At 55.1% G+C, this 24,217-nt stretch overlaps 1 protein-coding gene across 1 annotated transcript in view; it reads right to left on the bottom strand.

Annotated features, from left to right (window-relative positions):
* Nucleotides 1–23,313, bottom strand: part of LOC133351245 (putative oxidoreductase YteT) — a 190,926-nt gene extending 167,613 nt beyond the window's left edge. The window contains exons 1-7 of the mRNA XM_061566328.1: nucleotides 23,281–23,313; nucleotides 22,052–22,136; nucleotides 11,709–11,782; nucleotides 9,008–9,067; nucleotides 7,872–7,979; nucleotides 1,687–1,743; nucleotides 305–435 (exon numbers count right to left, since the gene is read on the bottom strand). Of these exons, the coding sequence (XP_061422312.1) occupies nucleotides 305–435; nucleotides 1,687–1,743; nucleotides 7,872–7,979; nucleotides 9,008–9,067; nucleotides 11,709–11,782; nucleotides 22,052–22,136; nucleotides 23,281–23,313 (548 nt within the window). The remainder of the gene's footprint in view (nucleotides 1–304; nucleotides 436–1,686; nucleotides 1,744–7,871; nucleotides 7,980–9,007; nucleotides 9,068–11,708; nucleotides 11,783–22,051; nucleotides 22,137–23,280) is intronic.
* Between the last annotated feature and the right edge of the window lie 904 nt (nucleotides 23,314–24,217).

Here is a 24,217-nt window from a genome sequence, read left to right as displayed (position 1 = left end):
GCTGGCTGTCTCTTCGCTTTCGTCACGGGGCCCCCCTTAAGTACCCCCAGGTTACATGACGTCATCGCACCTCACAGCGCATATGACATCACGTCCCCATACTACTCCTCTACGTATGTACCGTTACGCTGAACGTAGCCGACCGCGCTGATCGCAGGTGCGGTGATGACGACGACGACGACGACTGTAAGAGAAAGTTACCTTGGAGGTCGGCCGTCAACTGTGCAACGATTTGTGAGGGTGGGGGTGGTGGGGGAGCGATCAGCGTAATCATGGGGGTGAGGCCAGGCGAGGGCTCGCGAACCTCTTCCCCCCGAGCCAGTAGAGGACGAGGTCCAGGTCGTGGCAGGACTTGGCGAGGAGCGAGAAGGAGCTCTCGTCCTCCCTCCTCCAGTTGCCGCGCACAAACGAGTGAGCAAAGTGGAAGTGGCCGACCTGCGCGCGGGCACAGGCGGGCACAGGCAGGCACAGGCGGGCACAGGCGGGCGCAAAGTATGGGAAAGGTAAACTAATCACTTCAAAATATCCGATTTCAATAAAAAAAAAGATTTTACCAGGTGAGGGGCCGTCCATAAATGACGTCACGCGATTTTGGACGATTTTTGACCCCCCCCCCCTCGTCACACGGCGTCACAAAAAGTCAGACCCCCCCTGAAATATGACGTCGCAAAGCTCTGCCCCCCCCCCAAAACCATATTTCCATTTTTAAAATAAAACATGCTTCAAATCGCTTTAAACTATTGTCATTGTAGTGCGTATTTAATGTGGCGCTGCACTCTGATGTTGTAGGAGAAAACATTTATTAGAAAGTCTATTTAATTAAGTTGAACGTGTTGTCTATATTTATTTAAAGTTGCGCATTTTGATGTGACGTCACATTTCTCAACCCCCCCCCCTCATCACACATCGTCACAAATGTCTGACCCCCCCCCCCCAACCAGGTGCGTGACGTCATTTATGGACGGCCCCTAAGGCTCCTGGCGACAAGTGATAGCTCAACGAAGTGGCGTATCATCACGTGGACATTCATAGCAGCAGCCAACTACTCAAAGCAATCGAGACGATCTCAACGGATGTTTCTAAACGTGGAGGGAAAATCCGGAGAACCCGGCAGAAAAAAATCCACGCGACCACGGAGAGATAAACAAGCAAACTCCAAATATACAGCAGGAGGCACGTGTAGCGGCACGTGTGGCGGCACGTGTGGCGGCACGTGTGGCGGCACGTGTAGCGGCACGTGTAGTGGCTTGTGTGGTGGCACGGGTAGTGGCACGTGTCGTGGCACGTGTGGTGGCACGTGTATTGGCACGGGTAGTGGCACGTGTGGCGGCACGTGTGATGGCACGTGTAGTGGCACGTGTAGTGACACGTGTAGTGGCACGTGTAGCGGCAGGTGTAGTGGCACGTGTAGTGGCACGTGTGGTGGCACGGGTAGTGGCAGGTGTAGTGGCACATGTAGTGGCACGTGTGGTGGCACGGGTAGTGGCAGGTGTAGTGGCACGTGTAGTGGCACGTGTAGTGGCACGTGCAGCGGCACGTGTAGCGGCAGGTGTAGTGGCACGTGTAGTGGCACGTGTGGTGGCACGGGTAGTGGCAGGTGTAGTGGCACATGTAGTGGCACGTGTGGCGGCACGTGTAGTGGCAGGTGTAGCGGAGCGACGTCTCTGTGGCTGGCGCCGCACTCACGGGCTCCAGGTGCTGAATGTGCACCACGTCGCCTATGACTCCTTTATCCAACAACTCCTGCACACGGTGACACACGGTGACACACGGTGACACATGGTGACACACCGACACACGGTGACACACCGACACACAGTGACACACGGACTACGCGCGTGCACTCAGTCAGCGTCCCGCACTTCCAATTAACACGTACAGTGTCGGCAGTGACACGTCCCTGTAACCAGACAGCCAAAGGCCAGGAGTCCTGACCCTGTACTCCTCTATTACTGCGTAGATTCACTCCTGCAGCCCCCTTGTCAATCCACTGCTGGATGAGGGCTGCCCTAAGCAGCCCCGCGGGTCGTAGGCGGTCATTTGACCATACTTCACCACTCCCGTCGGTGCTGGCAGGTGAAGGGAGTGGAGGCAAGGGGGGGGGGGTGACTGTCGACAGATGAATTGTGAACACGCCGCTGGCTGGGCGCTGAACCTGGGGATCGTCAACGGAGATCCAGTCGAGTGGCGCTGCAGTTGCAGCTGCGGTGACAAGCGCGGGGGGGGGGGTCAAAAGTTCAAAGCCAGGCCAGGGGTTGGCTCGGCGGGTCACGCTTACGAGGCGTCATCCTGCACGCAGGAGGTGGTGTCTCGACGGCCAAAGGACCGATTGTGACCGTAGGATAGGCCCCTTCACGCCTCGCATGTCACGCGACATCACCGTACTTGTGGCGTGCCAAGACGTGGTTGTCCCTGTGAGGAGACTGGGCCCCGCCATGGCAATGTATAACTTCCACCGCTGGGTCAGCGCTGCCAGTGGTGACTCGACTTTGCGAGCTCAGTATGAATCCTGCGTAAGTCCACGCCGTTCGCCTGGCCGTCTCAAGCAATTCAAACAGCAATGTGCGCGTGTCTTTGCTTCTTTGATTTAGCAGCTGTAATGAGGCGCTTGCAACATTACAGCGATTGGGCACCACGTTGAAAAGGCAAAAAGTAACCTACTAAAAGGCACGCTCCAGCCTCACTTTGTAGCGGGAATTGGATGGATATCGGAATAACGGGAGACCAGTCCAGTCATTCGATGACCCGAAACACGCTGACGATGCAGAAATTTTTATTCTCAGAATATGTATTTACTAGCCTTTAGCCCGTCCAAGGACGGGTGTGTTGCAGTAAATCTGAAACTTGCAAGCGAAAAGCAGAGGACGACGTGATAGTCATTGCATCGATTCGTGTGCAATTTGTAAGGGCGCGGTGACACAGACTTATTTTATTTAAAGGTTATAATCCCTTGTTCATCATGACGTCCTTTTTACTTATATCACGTGACGTGAGGGTTCTGCCTTTGTAGTGAGGGTTGTGAGTTGACGTTGAGGAGGGGGGAGGAGGCGCCTCGCCCCCAATGTGGAGTGACGTCAGCCACTAATTATTATGAATGGGGGGGGGGGGGGTGTCCATTTGGAGGACGTCACCTTATAATGATTATATTAATGAGGGGGCTGTTCGATGTGGAGTGACGTCACCTGCTCATGATTATTAATGAGGGGGGAGGATGCTCCATGTGGAGTGATGTCACCTGCTCATGAATATTAATGAGGGGGGCTGGTCGATGTGGAGTGACGTCACGAGCGTTGAGGACAGACTTTTCTGGGTGATTAGAGTCGGTATGCTGGAGGAATCCGACGAGCTATCAAGCTCTTTTTCGCAGATGTCCAGTGTGCAGAGCCCCGCTCGTGTACCCACGCAAAGGACGACCCCAGGGTGCACTCCACCAGTTCCACGACGTCGCGTGCACCGTTGGAACTCAACTATAAACTAAAACACAATTTTTGCTTCACTAGGTAAGGCCCCACTGAGCTACGTAACTCTGTTCCAGAAGCGACCTGGCCACCACAAGTTATCGTGACTCATCACGTGGAAATTTATAGCAGCCACATATTGAAAAAGCACGTTGATTCTCAATGTGAAGGGAAAAAAACAGAGAACCTGGTGCAAAATCCAAGCGACCACGGGGAGAACACGCAAACCTAAAATATACAGCAGGCGTCAGGGTCGGGATTGAACCCACGACCTCCTGTATACCAGGCGAGGGAGATAACATCTCGCTACCGTGGCAGAAGACAAAGGTGCAGGGCTTGGGAATTGGTCCCCCTGAACCCAAAACCACTGCTACCGTTGGTGCCGACACCGCCGAGGGTGTCCTGGACTTTCTACACCTCGGTGGCAAGCTGCTGCAAGTCTGGCATCCTCCACGGGATCGATCTGGCCACGTCCGTTATCCACTCTTCACGCAGCATGCAGTCTCAACGTCGTCTCAGCACACCGACCAAGATCCGAGTCGACGACACTTGTGTGATGCCAGTTGTGCCGTTATGGCGCCGAGCCGTGGACTCCCCCGCAGTCAAGACCCAAACTGGCTGCGGGACTTCCTCACGCGGTGTCGGAGCCAGCTCCTTGGCATCGGACGGTTCGACATTGAAGTCTCGTCGAGGGACCGATGTTCCGTCGCCCGGCTGAGTCGTATCCGTTGGTCTGGCCGCCTTGCGAGGACGCGGGGCAACTCTCCCGCACACCGCGTCCCGCTTGTGCCCACGCGGGCGGAGTGCGCCGATCTCCACCGTGGCGCTGTGCGGTCGGGCCTTCCCGAGGGGACTCGTGGCTTCGTCAAGTTCCGTCGCGACGCCGGCCTAGCCTTGCGGGAAGCCTCCTATGACGCGGTGGAACGCGGTTGGCCCACTGGGCCTCCGTCGCCTACGCGTTTCCAACGACGACGACAATGATGATGATCGTACCATGGAATTCCAAAGTCGATAATGCAAAATGTCAGTTGCTCTGTAAGGTCACACAGTTAATGAGCTGAGAGCCTCTCCTGTCAATAAATGAAAACCCCCCCGCCCCCCATCAATTGGATTATTGCCTCTCGTACGATCGATCGTGTTTTGCAGCCGGCACCATGGCCGCTTCTCCTCGTCCAGCAGTGAGGCAGCCGTCAGAGGCGCGTTCCGCTCTAATCCACGACTCTCAGGCCACGTCGAACCTCGATCACCAATTCACTCGGACGCCGTGCGGTCTCAGAAGCTCAGCAGGTGTCGAGCCTGGACGGCGCCTTGGACGGGTGACCGCCGTGCACAGACACTTGCTGCTGGAGGCTGTGGCTCTATGCGGTGGGCAGCAGAGGTGTAGGAATGTTGTCTGTACTTCTATGCTCCCCACAATGTCGCACGTGCCGATGTCGGCGATGTATGGCCATGAACAGAACACCGTCACGGCCGCAGCGGCGTAGGAAGGCCCTCGTCCGGCAGGGGATGTTGGAATGGCCGTAGTTTGGCGTGGGGCCCGTCCGTCGCAGCACAGTGCGCACACAGCAGGTCGTGACGGCACGCCAGGCGTGACCCCAGGCTTTACGAGGCAAAGGATCCCGTGGTTCGTGCAGATTTGTCAAAAAACTCCCCCACAACAAGCTGGGCTGTGAGGTGGCCAGGAGAAATGGCAGCGCAGGGGGTGGGTTTGTGAACCCGTGGGGGGGGGGGGGGGGTGATACGTGCCCCCCCAATGATCCGATCGAAATCCCTAATTTCCAGCATATGATTACGTGCCAGGGACTCTATGTGATGATAGGACAATAGTTTGAGTCCATAATTGGAAATAAGTAACGGCAAAGCAGTTATAAATAACTCACAGAATTGTGCGCAGTTGCGTATACAGGACACGACTTCCCTGAAGGCATTCACCTTCAGCGAGCGCGATGCCGATCACACAACGCGGTTCGAATTCAACCCTCGATCGATGGCTGCGCCATCGTCGCACACGCGTCGAATAAAAAGCGAGGGACAAGTCCTTACTTACTAACATTGCTGGAGGGGTTGCCCTCCCTACCTGAAGCTCCTGGCTCCGCCATTGCGTGCGGACATATGAGTACCGTCCGCTCGCCTGCGTGGATTGTTTCTGGGTAACTCCGTTACCGCCCGGATGGAAGACAAAAAAAATTGGCCAAACATCGCGATGCAGGGCCCTCCCGAAAAAGAGCCTTCTGACTTGGCGAGGCTCTCCTGCGTCAGATTTCTATTCTTGCGAAAGGTGGCGGCAGTATGCTCAGGAGCGAAACGCCAATGTCGAGGTCTGAGCGCCACGAGAAGGCTTCGGGAGAGAATTTGTGTGAGTTTTGCTATTCCCCCCCCCCCCCCCCCCCCCATTGAACGAGCGCAGACTTCGTAAGTAATGAAACGAATACGTTACAAGGCCGCACTCAATACACACAAAGTGCTTGCCGTAAATGAACCACAATACCTTGCTGATCTGGTCAAGGGGCATAGACCATCACGCAAACTCCGGTCATCATTGCAGCAGCAGCGGATTTTGGCTGTCCGTTGAAAACGGTGGTCACCGCATCACACGCCGCTTTCAGATGCGCTTCTACGGCCGTCTGGAACGCTCTGCCGATGTTAGGAAGCCACTGGAGCTGTGCAATTTTAAATGCAGATTGAAAACCCGTTTCTTTAGAACTGATCTTTTGTGTTGAATTTCTTGTCCTTCCCCCGCACCTCCGATGAGCACGGCCGGCTACGTACGGTGCGAAGGAAGTCCAGCGTGCATCACCACACGTGCATCACCACACGTGCATCACCACACGTGCATCACCACACGTGCGTCACCACACGTGCGTCACCACACGTGCGTCACCACACGTGCGTCACCACACGTGCGTCACCACACGTGCGTCACCACACGTGCGTTACCACACGTGCGTTACCACACGTGCATTACCACACGTGCATTACCACACGTGCGTCACCACACGTGCATCACCACACGTGCGTCACCACACGTGCGTCACCACACGTGCGTCACCACACGTGCGTCACCACACGTGCGTCACCACACGTGAATTACCACACGTGCATCACCACACGTGCATCACCACACGTGCATCACCACACGTGCGTACTCTCCCCGCGAGCGCAGTTCGCTGAGGAGCACCGAGCCCTACGGGCAGGCCTCCTCCTCCTGCTGCTCGTGCCAGTGAGCGGTCACCGTGAAGGGGACGCGACGCGGCCAAGGGGCTGACGTTCAGGACGCGACGTTTGCCAACCGATTGCCACCTGCGACGGACCCTGAGCGCCGCATGGCGACAAACGTACCGTGTGGATTCATTCGATGCTGTGCTCGAAACGAGGCACTGTGCAAGGCTGCCAAAAGGATCGTGGGATTCGCAAATCTGGTCACGCTTTGCGCAGTGCCCTGCCAAAGTCAGGTCAATGTCAACGCAGTGCGGCGGCATCTGCGCCCGGGGGTGCCGCGCGTCTCTGTTTGCGGTGGCTGCGGAGCCACGGTGGACATTCCACTTTTTGTGCGGCGTGGGCCAGTCTCTCCGTGGAGAGAAAGAAACAAAAGCCATGGCTCACTTCCAAAGAAGTGCGACTCGTGCGATTCGTGAGGAGATTGTTCCGCTCTGAGTGGCAGTTTTTGACTGCTGGCAATTTGCTAAATTCTTGTTTGTCAGTGAAAGCAGTGGCCAATGCATCATCATTCATCAGCATCAGCCAGGATCAATCCACTGCTCGATGAATGCCTCCCCAAGCTGTCGGCTAATTTGTAACTATTGATTATAAATTATCTGAACGGCACCACCCCGCCCCACACACCCACGCGCATGTACACACAGCAACAACAGCCACCATTCGCATATAAGTGGCGGTGTGGCATCACCACAGCGCTTGTGCCAGGCTAGGTGCACTTTGAGGCAGCGTGAAGTGCGGAAGGCCCGTTGAGGTCACAGGACAGACCCAGGAGTGATGAGGTGACTGACTGAGATGCAAGACAAAGACACAAACACATGCACTAAAAGACAGCCTGAACAGGCTGTTGGGGCAAGTGCTGTTAGCGAGCACCTATGGAAGCCGGCACGGCACACGAGGGGGTGGGGGTCCAGCACCACGTCCGGCCACCTTTGTCTCCCCAGTGGCGATATTGACACACCTGCACCAGGTACTAATTTAAGGCTGAGTCGACCTAGGGGAGGCTAAGGAACCGATTGTGAAAAATTGTCGCTGGGTTTTGGCCGTGAACAGGATGTCAACTCGGGCTGCGGGGATTTGTAGCGCATCGCGCTAGGCGTGACGCCACCGCTACACACGCCACACGCGCACACAGACAGACACTCGCACGCACGCAGACGCACGCCGGCGGTGGCAGCAGCGGCGGCGGCGGCTCACCTTGACTTTCTGCACGGGAGGGTAGTAGCGCAGCACGTGGCACACGGAGAGCATGACGTCCGCGCGCCGGCACGCCGCCACGATCGCCTCGCAGTCACCCTCGCTCACCTGCCGCACGGGGACACACGCACGGCGCTCGCTCCACGCGGACAATGCTGCTGCTGCTGCTGGTGATGTGGGGAGCGGTAGTGTAGTGGTTAGCACTGCGCTATGAAACCGGCGACCCGAGTTCGATTTCCGCTCACGGCCAACACCGGTGGCAATTATCTGATCGACTCAGCCTCAAATTAGTACTCGGTGCGATGTGTAAACATCGCCACTGGGGAGACAAATGCGGCCGGGCGTGATGCTGGCGACCCACCATCTCGTGTGCCGTGCCGGCTTTCATAGGTGCTCGCTAACAGCACTTGCCTCAACAGTCTGTTAAGGCTACACGGGGGATCTTTGTCTTTGATGATGATGCCTGATCCTCACAGCAGTGGCGTTTGGCGAGTCATTGAACAAAGTCGGTCACCGCATCGCGCGCTTTCAGACGCACTTCTGCGGCCGTCTGGAACGCTCTCCCTATTAGGAACCCACTAGAGCTGTGCACTTTTAAATCATCTCGAGATGAAACTCATTTATTTAGAACTGCCGTTTGTGTTTAGTTTGTTGTCCTTTCCCCGCACTTCCGATTCGCGCGGTTGGCTATGTACGGTGCGAAAGAAGTTCAATGTACATACACACAGAACTGCGCGGTCGTTTCCTTCCTTATGCCGGATCAGGCAGCTGTTTCGAACTCGACATCCCGACCCCCCAAAGTTTGCTCTTTGGCGATCAAATCCCAGCAGCGCCTAGCACAGGGTGCCAACCAACCTCTGTGTAGCCTTAACAGACTGTTGGGGCATTCCCGTCTGTCACTGCAAGAGCCTTTAGCCGCGTGACAGAAGCGACGGAACAGCGCATGGATGTGTGCGTGTGCGTGCGTGCGTGCGTGCGTAGATGCGAGTGTGGATGTATGCGTGCGTGCGTGGATGTGTGTGTACGTGGATGTGGGCGTGCGTGCGTGCGTAGTCGCCCGTCGAATGTATTTTGCTTGTCGTGTGCAGCCCTCGCCAGGGGGTCTCCGTGCCCCTGGCCTCCCCGCGTCCTCTCACCGCCATGGGCTTCTCCAGCAGCACGTGGTAGCCCTTGGCTGCGAAGGCGACGGCCGGGTCCTGATGGCGTGGAGGAGACAGAAGCTTCGTAAAACATTCCACATCTGAATGACCGCCGTCCGTTCACTGGCCCACGAAGTGGCACTCGCTTCATCGACCGCGGCGGTGCGGTGAGAGGTTCATCGTCTCCCCGACCCGAGATTCCGGTTCGGAACGCCTCCGTCGCCGAGTGGAGATTGCGGTGCACGACCAGCGGGCCGCCATCCCTCGCGACGCTCGGCCCGAGGCCGCTTCACCACGCGACTCGATGCGACCCGACATGGGAGTTAGAAAGCATCTCGACGAGACCGCTGCACGAGAGCGGGGGGGGGGGGGGCATGAGAGCGGAGTGGTAATGGCTGGTGGTCGTGGTGGTGGAGTGGGAGTGAGTGGTAGTGTTAGTGGTAGTGGTGGCGGTGGTGCTGGTGGTGGTGCATCAGCCAGTCATCTCAGTCACTCAACCCATGGCACCCGGGTCTGTCCCGTGACCTGCCAGCAGGCATTCGACCCTTCAATGGCGGCTGTCGGTGTTGTTGGTGCTGGTGGAAAGGATGTTTGGCGAGAGGGCTGGTGAAGAGCGGCGGTGACGGACAGGGGGAGAGGAAGGACTCGCGCCGAGAGGGAGTCGGCGGTGACGGACCACAACGGGAAGGGCCCTGCAGCAGCTCGCGGCTGCACGAGAGAGGGAATATAAAAGTGCCGTTAAGTCCGCCACGACGCGACACGGCCACTTAGCAAGGTTTGTCACGCGAACAAAACGTGCCAATTAGTCGTGGGTAGAGCACGCACCGGTGTGCTGGAGAGTAAACCCACAACGTTAACACTCCAGCGGACCGGGGTGCTGAACTAGTAACTAACTGACATAATTGGCACGTTTTGTTTACGTGACAAAGCTGACCGATTGGCTGCGTCGGGTGGTGGCGGCGGGTTTAACGACACATTTATATTGACGCGATCGAACCCAAAAAAACCCTCTATTATGGATAATATCGGGCGTGAAAGCCAAGTACTACTCCTACTACTCCGCGTCAAACGGGAGAGGGAGCGAGCGTCCACTGAGCGATTGTTGGCTGAGAATTCCCCAACTTCAGAAGCCGAGTTTTTGCTGGAGCTGAGGGCAGAGGAAGGGGAGCAGAGCAAGACGGGGGGGGGGGAGGTGGTGGGCGGGGGGGAGACGCGGGGCAGCGGCGAGCCCACGGTGGAAAGTGACCACGGGGCGGTTGATGAAGGGAACTGGGGGTTGGTGGTGAGTTTGGTTGACTTTGCGGGCACAACATTTGGTTGCCGGGTGCTTTGGAGCAGCCAAAAATTCCACGGCGGTGGACTTGGGCAGGGTAAAGACTGTACGTCACGTGCTCCGACATCAGGAAAACGCAACCGCAGTCGAGAAGCGCTCAAGGAAGCGTGGAGGTGCACGCTCGGAATGGCACTGCGAGCGACAGAAAAGCACGCGGATTAAAAGTCGACTGAACTATTTTTATTTGACCAGGTGAGGCCCACTGAGCTACATAGATGTTCTTCTAGAAGCGACCTGGCAATCACAAATGATAGCTCAACGAAGTATGTAAATTTATGGCAGCCAAACGCACTAAACGCGTGATGTTGAATCTAAATGTGGAGGGAAAAACCCGAAGCAAAAGCCACGTGACCACGGAAAGAGAAAGACACACAAACTCCAAATATACAGCAGCAGGCGTCAGGGTCGGGATCTAACTCACAACTGCCTGTACACCAGGCGAGGTAGTTAACATCTCGCCACCTGAGATCAGAGCACACACGGCAGCTGGGGACATCACATTGACCGTTAACAGTGGCCTTGGGCAGGACATGCCACGGGACTGGACCACGGTCAGTGGTGGAGACTGATGGGAGAGTGTGCCAGCATGGAGAGATGTTAACTACCTCACCTCATATACAGGAGGTCGTGGGTTTAATCCCGACCCTGACTGTCGCTGACACCTGTATATGTGGAGTTTGCATTCCTCGCTTTCTCTCCGTAGTCACGTGGACTTTCTCCAGGTCTTCCGGGTTTTCCCTCCACAGTTAGAGTCAACACCACGTGCTTAGAGTATTTGGCTGCTTTACATTTCCACGTGATAAGCCACTTCGTTGAGCTCTCGTTTGTGGCCAGGTCGTTTATGAAAAGAGCTGTATAGCACAGTGGGGCCTTACCCGGTAAAATTAAACGTAGTTTATAGTTTAGTTTTTAGAGTGGCAGCCAGAGGAAGGAATGCGCCGTAAGGTGGTACGTCAACCACAGAGATGGAGCGATAAAATCAGCGTACGCAGGAGCTGGACGGATCGTTGCACCCGAAGGACGGTGAACGATGGCAACGGCTTGGGGGGGAGGGTGGAAGGGGGTGGGGGGAGAGGGGGGAGTTGGGGGAGGGTGGGGGAGGGAGATGGAGGTCTTCATCCAGCAGCGGAGAGACCATGGCCGACCACGACGTTCGATCGAGAACGGAGTGTTGCCGCACAGTCGAGGCGAGCTGTGACGACGGCACGGAGCTGCAGCGGCAGCAGCGGAAGAGTCGCGGAGGAGGAGGAGCAGGTGGTGCACGGGCGAAGCCGGCGCTGCGCGAGAGGGACAGCCAAGGGGAAGGAAGCGAGCCCTGCCGGAGCTGTCGACAGAGGGCAGCGCCCCCCCCGCCCCCCCTCTCACCTTGTGCAGGCGATCCGGCGTGCAGATGAAAACGGCGTCGGCAAATCTCTTCAGCTCCGCCGCCTCCCTCCAGTCTGCAGCGCCCACACCGACCGCGGCGCGTCAACGTCAGGCGGTCGTCACGGCAAAGAGCTTCATAGCTCACCGGATTCCTCCCGTGTGAAATACAGATTCCGATTCCTTCCCTCTGCTAGATCCCACGGCTGGTGCGAAGTCGACCCCCGAACCTCCGAGGTCGAGCTCGTACCGTAACCGCTCCGTCCCGCCGTTAGGGGCTCCTCCTGCTGCTGCCTGGTCAGCGACCTCTGGGGGTGACCCCGGTGCCCATGTCGGTACCCTGACCTCCGCCATCCTGGACACGAGTCCCACCCACTGCGACCTCCCGCTGCTGCTGCTTATGGTTACAACGCTGCCAACGACCAATCAAAACGAGACGATGATCGTGACGACGATGACGATGATTGTTGTCATTATCGCGGTTGCTTCTGCTGCAATGATGATGATGCGGAAGAGGTGATGTTTCCAGGACTATGAAATATTATGGGACATTTAACCCTTTCCCATTCTTATGACGTAGACGTGCGTGCACAAGTACGTCATTAGAACAAAAAATAAAATAACTTTATCTGTATGGAGGTTCCCGCAAGGCCACGCGGGAGGGCGTGCGGCACAGTTTGGCGCCAGCTATCGTAGAGTGCGGTGGTCGTGTCGCTACGGTTCTCTGCGGTGAGTCACGGTGTCTTTAAAAACAGCGGCGCTGCTTACGCCTCTCGAAATAAAATGAACGACGAGCCGATTGCGCCGTTCCGAGATTCGGCGGTGAACGGGGCACCCACCACCCTGCAACTTACAGACGTCTCGGAATGGGAATAGGTTAATAATTATCTGTGGCACAATATCTGAGTTCGAACTCCGGTCATCCTCATGGCGGCTTTTGGCTAACCATCGAAAAAAACAGACGGTCACTGCATCGCGCGCTCTCAGGTGCTCTACTGAAGCCGTCTGGAACGCTCTTCCGTCCGATGTTAGGAAGCCACTGGAAGCTATGCACTTTGAAACCATCTAGATTGAAAACTCATTTCTTTAAAACTGCTCTATGTTTAGTTTGTTGTCCTTCCCCCGCACCTCCGATTGGCACGGTTGGCTACGTACGGTGCGAAAGAAGTTCAACATGCGTACATACTGTACTTCAAATACTCGTTACACACGGCATCACCGCTGCGTCACGACGCGTCTCTAGAACGGGGACGCAAGAGTCGTGGCTCGAGCACGCGCTCAATGTCGCGTGACGTGAACCCGACGGGATTCGAAAATGTGTTGACAGCTCCGACGTAAATCCACTGCTGGCCGTGTCGGTCGTGGGCGTTGTTCGACCATACTTCACCCCGCTGGTCAGTGCGTTTCGACAAAGAAGAGAGCGCGAGGACCGCTTCAGGCATCATTCGCTACCGACGACGTGAGCCGTGGCTGGGAATTGAACTCTGGCGGCCGCGTTTTATGGCAGCCGTCCATTGTTTTTGTTCATCTCCTCTCGCTCTTGTGGGAAAACGAGAGGGTGACCTCTCCCGCGAAACGAATCCCCACGGAGACGCGGAGACATCTGGCTCGGCCGCTCGCCCGCGGTGAACGCGTTCGCGAGGAGGCGAGCGACGTGAGCGCTCGTGTATAACGCGGTGAACGCGTTCACAAGCGAGTGACGCGAGCGCTCGTGTCTAACGCGGTGAACGCGTTCACAAGCGAGCGACGCGAGCGACGCGAGCGCTCGTGTCGAACGCACCCACGAGGCAGCAAATAACAGCGAGATAGAGGAGGCGCTGGTTTTCATTTTTATCATCAGCGGAGGCAAATCTCTCCGGCTTGGAAGCGGAGCGAGACGAGAGGGGGCGGCCTCGTGGGGATGACGACGACCTTATGACGGCACCAACGCAGGGATTGTGGGTAAATTAATTCTCATGGATTTAGAGCAAACGGGGGGACGGTGGGGAGGGGGACACGGAGATTGATGCTGAACCGTGCCAATCCCCACGTGCCATCTCGAATCACTCAAAGTGCCTCTCGGGGGGACAATGGTTTGTGTATTAATCCGGTAAAGCGTTCTCCAGCGGGGTTCACCTCGCACAGCGCTTCTCTCTCCGCTAACGTTCCACCGCCACCACCGCCACCACCGCCACCACCGCCACCACCGCCACCAACACCGCCACCACCGCCACCACCGCCACCACCACCGCCACCACCGCCACCACCACCGCCCCCATTACCGTGCCGAAGAAGCGGCCCCTTTTGCAGGAGACGCACCGCTGTTGTTGATATTGTTGATGTTGTTGATGTTGTTGATGTTGTTGATGTTGTTGATGTTGTTGATGTTGTTGATGGTTAATTACCGGTTCACGAAGCCGTCTTTGCCAGGCAAAAGTTTTCAGTAAATATAATAATTAACCTGTGATTTTTTTTGTTACAATTTTTTTTAAATCTACGATCAGACACCAACAGCTCACTCAATTAAAAAATTTCGTTCTTTTTTATATTAGAAAGAACAAAAAATAATGAACTTAATACTCTATGAGAGGAAGCTCTGCTATCTTTGACCGTTTTCTTGTTATATTCCGATTTGAACATCATAAAACGCGGATTTTTTTCGTTCAAAACCGCTTTAATGGGTTTCACTTTCCTTTTATTTGCTGCTGAATGTGCTGGCAAATGAAAAAAACCGCAATCTTATCTTTTGAACGGTACCTGAATGACACCACGCACAAACATGTTTACCGGGCACTTAACATCGAGATTTGGGAGCCTTACAATGAAATATCTCAGATTTTAAGTTCTGTCCTATTGTTTGTCTCCTAAAAGCTACCTGTCTACCAAATGTCAGCCTTCTACCTTGTCGGCAAGTACATATACACATATTAAGGTCTTTATTTATAGAGTAGATATATTCCTACAACTCACCATCGCCGCAGCTCCCGCAGCCAGCGCCTGCTGCCACCCCCACGTATTACGGTGCGAAAGAAGTTCAACGTACGTGCACACAGCACCCTGTACTCAAACCCGTCAACCCCTTGTCAGTGCCCTACCTTATTACAGACCATTTCAGACCTTATTGGTCACCCCGTGCCCCCCTTATAAATATCAACTTTCATCACAAGGGAGAAACACAAACAAATAGGCAAAACTAAACGTGTCGCCCGTATTGAAACGGCTGTACGCCGTATAGACCCGGAAACTCAATTCCCCTGCACAAGAAGACGGAGTAGACCGTGTGGGTTGACCGCCGTGTGGGTTGACCGCCGTGTGCACTGCACGGGTCAGGCTTCCCTCGATCCCTGCGGGTTCGTTTTGTGCGACTTCGCGTTGCGAGGGTAGGTGCCGTGGCTCGCCGGGAGAAGGCAGGACAGCATAAATGTTGACTCCGCCTGTTTGGTCCGCACGGGATACAGCGTTGCCCCCTCGCGCGCTTGGGGGGAGAGGGGTTCTTTTCGGATTCCCCCCCCTCCACATTTAGAGTCGACGAGCGTTGAGAGTATCTGGCCGCTGTACATTCCCACGTGACGATAAGCCCACTTCGTAGGAGCCATCATTGGTGGCGGCCGGGTCGCTTCTGAGAAAAAGAACTACGTCGCTCGGAGGGGCCGTACATGGTAAAATAACAATCGTGCAAAACAAAGTTTAGTTTAGATTTCGGATTTGGCCCGTGACTGTTTGCTGCACCCTTTGCGCACGAGGCCTCGGAGGTCTTTACCGTCAACATCACAGCAGACCGCGCGCTTCGGTCATCCCTCGTGGCCGTGGTAGGAAGCGAAACTCTCCCCCCATGCCTCCTTCACCTCTGCAGAGCGCACCGTGCGCTTGCGCCGGTTTCAATAACCGAGGCTCAAAGCTACTCGGAGTCGGTGCCGGATTATCGTAGAAGCAAAAGTAGCTACATATGTCGTAGTAGCTACGGGCCCCGCACTTTCAAGGGCCCCACGCTAAATGCTTTCAAGCTATCAATTCCGGTTCAGTGATTCTGCACTTGCTCTATTACTATAGTACTATACCACCTCCAACTTTTATGAACGACTGGGTGATTAAGGTTAGCGATTTGTCGTATTATCTGGCTGTATAGCAAATTAACAAATACAACTGACTTAACCATGCAAGCTAAAAATGTGTGTTTTAAAATGTATCTGTTTTGTTCACGTAGGGCCCCTTAATAACATCATACGCTATAGGCCGCGCACTAGCTGCATCCGGCACTGTTCAGAGTCGGCGTAATTGGCGAGTTTTTGTCGAGTTTTTGACGAGCGGTGACACTTGAATATCGCGCAACGCACGCGCCACGCAGCGGCGCTTCGCTTTCCACCGCAGCGATGTGGCAAAGTGTCGTGTTGTTTGTTGTTGTTTGGTGTTGTTTGTTGTTGTTTGGTGTTGTTTGGTGTTGTTTGGTGTTGTTTGGTGTTGTTTGGTGTTGTTTGGTGTTGTTTGACTTGCCTTTGTTGTCGTGAGTGCGACGAGAGTGAGAGAGTGTGGCGGTGTGTGTGTGTGGCGGGGTGAGTGTGAGGGCGTGTGAGTGTGGTGGTGTGTGCGAGTGTGAGAGTGCGTGAGGGTTTGAGTGTTACAATGTGACAATGTGGTGGTGTGTGAGTATTTTGAGTGTGGTGGTGTGTGTTTGTGTGAGTATTGGTGTGTGTGTAGGTGAGGACACGGGGTGTGTGTGTGTAGGTGGGGACACGTGGTGTGTGTGTAGGTGAGGACACGTGGTGTGTGTGTAGGTGGGGACACGTGGTGTGTGTGTAGGTGGGGACACGGGGTGTGTGTGTGTGTAGGTGAGCACACGTGGTATGTGTGTGTGTAGGTGGGGACACGTGGTGTGTGTGTAGGTGAGGACACGGGGTGTGTGTGTGTGTGTAGGTGGGGACACGTAGTGTGTGTGTGTAGGTGGGGACACGTGGGGTGTGTGTAGGTGGGGACACGTGGTGTGTGTGTGTGTAGGTGAGGACACGTGGTGTGTGTGTGTGTAGGTGAGGACACGTGGTGTGTGTGTGTGTAGGTGAGGACACGTGGTATGTGTGTGTGTAGGTGAGGACACGTGGTGTGTGTGTGTGTGTAGGTGAGGACACGTGGTGTGTGTAGGTAAGGACACGTGGTGTGTGTGTGTAGGTGGGGACACGTGGTGTGTGTGTGTAGGTGAGGACACGGGGTGTGTGTGTGTGTAGGTGAGGACACGGGGTGTGTGTGTATGTAGGTGGGGACACGTGGTGTGTGTGTGTGTGTAGGTGGGGACACGTGGTGTGTGTGTGTGTGTAGGTGAGGACACGGGGTGTGTATGAAACCGGACGGGTGGGATCCACATTCTTCTGGGCCAGCAGGCCGTGAGAGGCATCTTTAAACACAAAGGCAAAGATCCCCCGCATAGCCTTGAACATTCTGTTGGGGCAAGTGCACCTGTGAAGAAGACCGGCACGGCGGCACACGAGGGGATGGGTGGCCAGCACCACGGCCGGACGCCTTTGTCTCCCCATCGCTGATGTTGTTACACAGTGCACCACCAGGTACTCGTCAATCCTGAGTAGGCCTCGGGCTATGGCTGCAAATTCATCGGTAGAGGCAGATGAACACTGTGCACCGTGGGTGGGTCACCTGTGTAGAGTCAGATGAACAATGTGGTTGAGATGTTAACCATCTCACCTGGTATACAGGAGGTCGTGGGTTCGATCCCAATCCTGGATTATTCTCCGGGTCCTCCGGGTTTTCCCTCCACATTTAGAATCAACATCACGCGTTTTGAGAATGTGGCTGCTATAAACGTCCACGTGATAAGCCACTTCGTTGAGCTATCGCTTGTGGCCCAGGTCGCTTCTGAAAAAAGAGCTACATAGCTCAGTGGGGCCTTACCTGGTACATTAACACATTTTGAGTTTTCAATCTCGATTTGAAGCTTTCGTGACTGCAGGAATCCATACTCTTTGGTTCTTTCGGTAAAGTCACGTAGGTAGAAAATATACCTACGTGACTTTACCGAAAAACCAAAGAGTATGTTGAGTTTTCGTTTTTTTATATATCTCCAGACCCGCCTCCCCACTGACGCCCACTCTTCTGGGGTGTACAATGATCAAGGAATACTGATGGGCCGCGAGAGCGCGTATTGCTCTTTGAAGAGCGGCATCACGCGGCTCCTCCAGCGGTCTCCCATCGCACTCCGCGTGCCACGGGACTCTCTCTCTCTCATCCCATCACAAATCACCTTGCCTACGGAGCACTGTGTGTACAACTAGCAGGTTGATATCAGGTGGCGTTTGGGGCGATGTGGCCCCCTTCTTCACAGCACACACAGAGAGAGACAGAGGCCAGAGAGGTGATTATTTCATTTGTGGAGTTCAGAGGCCAATTGAACGGGGCATTGCTTGGGGGATTTATAGCGAGGCCCAATGGTTCCCCGCACTCTCACTAAGCCGTGATATCGGTGCACGCTGTGCAGCTTTACTACATCCTACTCCACGGACTTGAAGTGCCACTCCTTGGTGCCCTTTCATGGCTGTGGAAGAAGCGCGGCGCAAAGACAAAGATCCCCCGTGTAGCCTAAACAGGCTGTTGGGGCAAGTGCTGTTAGCGAGTAGCGCCGATGAAGGCCAGCACGGCACACGAGGGGTGAGGTGGCCAGCATCACGCCCAACCGCCTTTGTCTCCCCAGTGGCGATGTTTACACACCGCACCAGGTACTCATTTCAGACTCAGTCGACCTAGGGGAGGCCCAGGACCGGTTCAGATAATCGTCACCAGTGTTGGCCGTGAGCGGGAATCAAACTCGGGTCGCCAGGTTCGCAGCGCAGCGCGATAACCGCTACACTACCGCTCCCCACTACACACATACACGCGTACACACACACGTACACACACGTACACACACACACGTACACACACACGCACGTACACACACACGTACACACACACGCGTACACACACACACACGTACACACACACACACGCGTACACACACGCGTACACACACACACACACGCGTGCACCCATTGCTCTTCAACAATAAAGGGTAGTGCCGGCAGGGCATCATGGGCTGTCGTTAAACGCCTCTGCCAGCCCACGTATCGCGCCAAAGTTCGTCTCTGCCGGTTTGAAGGGAGTCCAGCAGAGGGCATTTGGCCTACTCCTCCACACTGGCGAGACGTCTCGGGAAGGGACGGGAGTTCCCACGCTTCGCCCCGCCACGAGGTGAGGGAGCGGCGGGCGAGTTTAAGAACCTCGCACCGTCGAATCGACCGCCGCTCCAGGACAGGAACGTGCGGTCAGGGGAGGCAGGGGAGTCAGAGCCTCACCTGACATACTCCAATGAGAATAGCTGTTACAAAAAAAATATATTAAGATGTTTCCACTGATCTGTGTTACAAATGTAATTTCTGTACGATTCCAATCATTTTTATAGTCAAAATCGCCAACCCCTGAGTAACTGGATGGAGCGCGGGCAATAAGCGTGTGCCTGTTACTATCTCAGTATGTCACCAATGTAATGTTTGTAGACCCTTTCATTTCATGTCCTCGCCTTCCATACTCCAGGTAACTTATTTCACGTATGTGTATAAAAACATTTAGGCTCGCTGGTCTCGTCATGAAACTGCAATGAAAAAGCACCAGGGGAGGCAGCTATCACATCTGCCTCACTGAGGGGGACGTGTCTAACACGCCCCCTCAGTGAGGCCACGCCCCTCCATGAGACCACGCCCCCCTCGGTGTGTTAATCTGGCTCTGACACGAGCCAGTGCCTCCCCAGCCATTGACCCCACCGCACGTCACTGAGCTCCAAGAGATCCAGCGACCGCTGAATTGGTTGCAGGCCCAGCGTGCCGACCGTGACACCAGGGGCCACGCATCTCTCCCCTCGAGCAGAAGTCGCGCGCTGGATACAACCGCAATAGCAAATCGTGCTTTGTGCCACTTTGATCTTTACCAGTGTGGTATCGATCGCTGAATTTGAATGTGGGATTGAAATTGAGGGACTACTGCTGTGTTGTTGTGTTGGTGTGGGACTGTTGTTGTTGTTGTTGTTGTTGTTGTTTTGCTGCCTAGCCCAGGCTTGCATTGGGTGTCGACAAATCGGCAGGAATCGATGTACTTACGCGATCATTTATTTGTAAGTATTTATTTTTAGTGATTTGTTGACTTCTCTGAGGCTTTGCCCTGCCGTCGTGTGTTTGTTTGCTGTTGCCAACGTTCTGTCCCCGTGCACCCTACCGGGCATCTGTGAAAAAGAGCTTCATAGCTCATCGGATCCCCCCCCCCCCACCAGGATAAATAAAGATCCTGATTCCGATCTCGACCTGGCCTGGCAGGCGATATCAAGGCAGCGGAGAGCCGGGCGAGCTCCACGCAGCGAATTACCCGCCGGTGTTGTGTGCGGTCAGGAGACAGAGGCAAGGTCACCGGAATTGCAACGCGTGGCAGTGTAGCACGTGACGACGGCTGTCTCAGGGCACGTCCATAGATGACGTCACGCGATTTTGGACGATTTTTGACCCCCCTCGTCACATGGCGTCACAAAAAGTCAGACCCCCCCCCCTCAAATATGACGTCACAAAAAATAAAACATGCCTCAAATCGCTTTAAACTATTGTCATTGTAGTGCGTATTTAATGTGGCGCTGCACTCTGATGTTGTAGGAAAAAACATTTATTAAAAAGTCTATTAAATTAAGTAGAACGTGTTGTCTATATTTATTTAAAGTTGCGCATTTTGATGTGACGTCACATTTCTCAACACCCCCCCCCCTCGTCACACATCGCCACAAATGTCTGACCCCCCCCCCCAGGTGCGTGACGTCATTTATGGACGGCCCCTCACCACGCACGCGACGGTGCCTTATATATTTATATATTTACGCGATCTAACCCAAAAAAACACCTGTATTATGTACGTAGGAGTATGTCGGAGCCAGACGTGAGCATGTAGGAGTACGTGGGAGTGTACGCAGGAGTGTACTTGAGTGCACACCGTAGGAGCCGCACGTGTGGGGCGCAGCGCTGCACTGGTGATGGCACTGCGACCCAGCTGAGATTTCGTGGCCACGCGTAACATCGGTGGCAATCGTCTAGAACTGGTGGGTGCCCGGGGGGGCCTCTTGCTCGGTCAATTTGGCCTTCAGTGAATGTGCCAGTGTGCGTTGTGTGAAGAGTCAGTCGACCCACGGCACCTGGGTCTGCCCCGTAACCTTGTGTCAGCGGGCGTTCGACGCTTCACGTGGCTTCAACATGCACATGGCCTGGCACAAGCGCCGTGGTGATGTCACCGCCACTTAATGGCCGATGGCGGTTGTTGTTTTTGTCGTGTGAAGAGTGCCCTTATCAGGCTAAAACCAACTTGGTTGAGGTTCGGAGACCCGTAGCCACTCGAGGCCATCGCTGCCAGGGCCAAACCTCCCAGCGGCGATAACTACAGAGTGGCTGCCTCCAACGCGCCCACACGCATATATAGATTGAGTTATGCATGTTGAACTTCTTTTGCACCGTGCGTAGCCAACCGTGCCAATCAGAGGTGCGGGGGAAGGACAACAAACTAAACACAAAAAGCAGTTCTAAAGAATTTGTTTAAAAAAATTCTAGATTTAAAAGTGCAAAGCTCCAGTGACTTCCTAATATCATTATAGTCATCAGCCATGACCTATCCACAGTTTGATGAAGGCCACAGGCTCGCAATGCAGTCATCCTTCTGTAATCCACGGGCCCATTTAATCGCCCCACCTCGATGGCCGTGCCCTATGGTGCGACCCCTCCTTTGGCCGTGACGTGTCTCTCCGGCCCAAGCCCAGCAGGCCACCCCTGGCACGGGAGGCGATTGCTGTTCCGTGCGTCTCAGTGGGTTCGTTTCACCTCCCGGTAGGAACGAGGGTGCAACAATTTACTTTCCTCAACAGTCAATAATCGCGTCTCTGACTTGATTGTGTTCCCCAATCCATGTGCTTGCTCCTCTCCCTGTATTCTCGGTGTAATTCGAAGGCTGCTCATGACCTCGTGTGTGGATCTGTGTTTATTACTCAGGGCAGGCAGCGGGAGTGGAGTCGTTAGCCCGCTGTGCTACAAACCCCAGCGGCCCCAGTTCAATTCCCACTCAGGGTCAACAACCAGTGACGATTATCTGAACCGGTCCTGGGCCTCCCCTCGGTCGACTCAACCGTAAACGGGTACCGGGTGCGATGTGCAAAACATCAACACTGGAGAGACAAAAGCAGCCGGGCGTGGTGCTGGCCACCCACCCCCTCGTGTGCCATTCCGGCCTTCATAGGCGCTCGCGAACAGCACTTGACCCAACAGCCTGTCAAGGCTCCACGGGGGATCTTTGTCTTTGTGTGTGCCTGTACTCACCAGTGAACACGCTGCTCTTCTCCAAGCCGTGCTCCCTCTGAAACTGCGTTCTTGCGAAGAGTCGTGGGTCCGCGATGCCGACCACCTGCCCCCGCGCGCACACAAAGACAAAGATCCCCCGTGAGGCCTTAAAAAACTGTTGGGGCAAGTGCTGCTAGCGAGTAGCACCTATGAAGGCCGGCACGGCACACGAGAGGGTGGGTGGCCAGCACCACGCCCAGCCACCTTTGTCTCCCCAGTGGTGATATTTACACACCGCCACCAGCTACTCAATGGAGGCTGAGTTGCCTAGGGGAGGCCCAGGACCGGTTCAGATAATCATCACCGGTGTTAACCGTGAGCGGGAATCGAACTCGGGTCACCGGGTTCGTAGCGCGGCGCGCTAACCGCTGCGCCACCGCTCCCTGCGCGTACACACGCACGCGACGCACGCGTCACGCACGCGGCTCCACAATGACTCGGCCCAGTGCTCCCTCACCATTGTGACTTTGCTTCTTTAGCCATGAAAGCTTCGTTGAGTCTCACAATTCCTTTTCAGGGGGGTCCTGCCAAGTTTTTGTCGCAGTAGCCTGGCGATGCTGCAGCTACCTGTCATCCCATTTGAGTCATTTGCAGGCAAATTTGCAGCGTTGGAACGTTTTTGGCCAATACCGGTCGCATTCTTACGTTTTTATTTTTTTATCTGCGTTGAGTTTTTTTTTTGGTCGTTTGCCGTCGTCCGTTAATCTCGCTCGGCCAGACGGACGCGGGTGTAGCGAACCGCGCGCCCCGAGGGCCCCCGAGTGAGCCTCACAACGCGAACACAAACCCACGGCTCCGGCTCCGTGGGAAGACAACGAGGAGCAAAGCGCAGTGACCATCGGCGGCGCTCGACTCGCGCGTCGCACGCTCCACCCCGACTGAGAGGCTCTACTCAGCCGAGACAACAACAACAACGACAACAACAACAACGCGTGGCTGGCGGAGTCTGCGATGATCCCAAACAGATGACTGGTAAAATAAAAAATGACTTAGTATTTATAGTGATTTGATTACCTTTCATATACTTTGCACTTTCTATCATTGTGGTTGTTTGTTGTTGTTTGTTGTTGAAACTGTCTGACCCCGTGCCCCGACTGGGCATCTGTGAAAGAGCTTCATAGCTCATCGGATTTCTGCAGGATAAATAAAGATTCTGACTGGGCAGATGAACGTCCGAGCAGCTGAAAGTCGCTTCCCAGTAAACGTGCCAACGCTAATCCAGCGATGACGACCACGACCATGACGACGGTGTCGGTGATGACGATATTGCCGATGATTAGCGGCTCAGCAGCACCTTTGGCTGCAATTGCTCTCCAATTGCTCTCTTTTCTCCAAACTGCCAAAACACTTTCATCACGACACACCGCCCCTGCTGCCGCCGCCGCCGATGATGGCGACGATGACGACTACGATGACTTCAAAGGGCTACAGAATCGCGCCGCGATTGCCGGAGCCCATCCGCTGCGCTCGCAAAACCCCAAAGAAACCCGCGGATGAAATTAGGTGCGAAAATCGGGAGCGTCTCTCCTGCCAACGCGACCGCAACAACAACAAAATACGCCCCCGCCCCGCCAAGCCCACCACACCACACCAGGCTCTCGAGTTGGTATCGCCGAGCCGCGGCCACGGAGCCGAGATTTTTGAGCCCCAAATCGAGGGGAAGCAAAGTGGCTCTTGTGTCGTTGGAAACTCGCAAAAATCTGGGTCAAGTCGCGCGCCGCGTGCGTGCGTGCATCGGGTGACGTATAACCGCCCAAAGTGCCACCTCACGGCACGGCCACGCGTCTGCCGAGCGTATTTGCTGCACGCATTCGCTGCCTATGTAAGCCGCTTCCTGTGGTTGCCTGGCCTGGGCCGTGGGGGTTGGCGAGAGGGGGGCGGCCTGCTGACGGAGGTGGCGGAGGTGAGGGAAGGGAGGCTCGTCGACGTTCGACAAGGGGGGACGCACCTCTGATTAGCACGGTTGGCTACGCGCAATGCGAAATAAATTCAACGTGCATGACACATACGGCCAGATAAAGAGGGCAGCGGAAAGAGACCCCGCAAACTCCAAATATACAGCAGCAGGCGTCAAGGTCGGGATCGAACCCACGACCTCTTTGCATACCAGACAAGGTAGTTAACATCTCCTAGCCACGGAGGGCC

Source organism: Lethenteron reissneri, chromosome 36, assembly GCF_015708825.2.
Source record: "Lethenteron reissneri isolate LAM-NWPU_2019-01 chromosome 36, ASM1570882v1, whole genome shotgun sequence".
In the NCBI taxonomy this organism is placed as follows: Eukaryota; Metazoa; Chordata; class Hyperoartia; order Petromyzontiformes; family Petromyzontidae; genus Lethenteron; species Lethenteron reissneri.
Note: the sequence above shows the minus strand (reverse complement) of the source record. Positions and strands in the feature narration are given on the sequence as shown.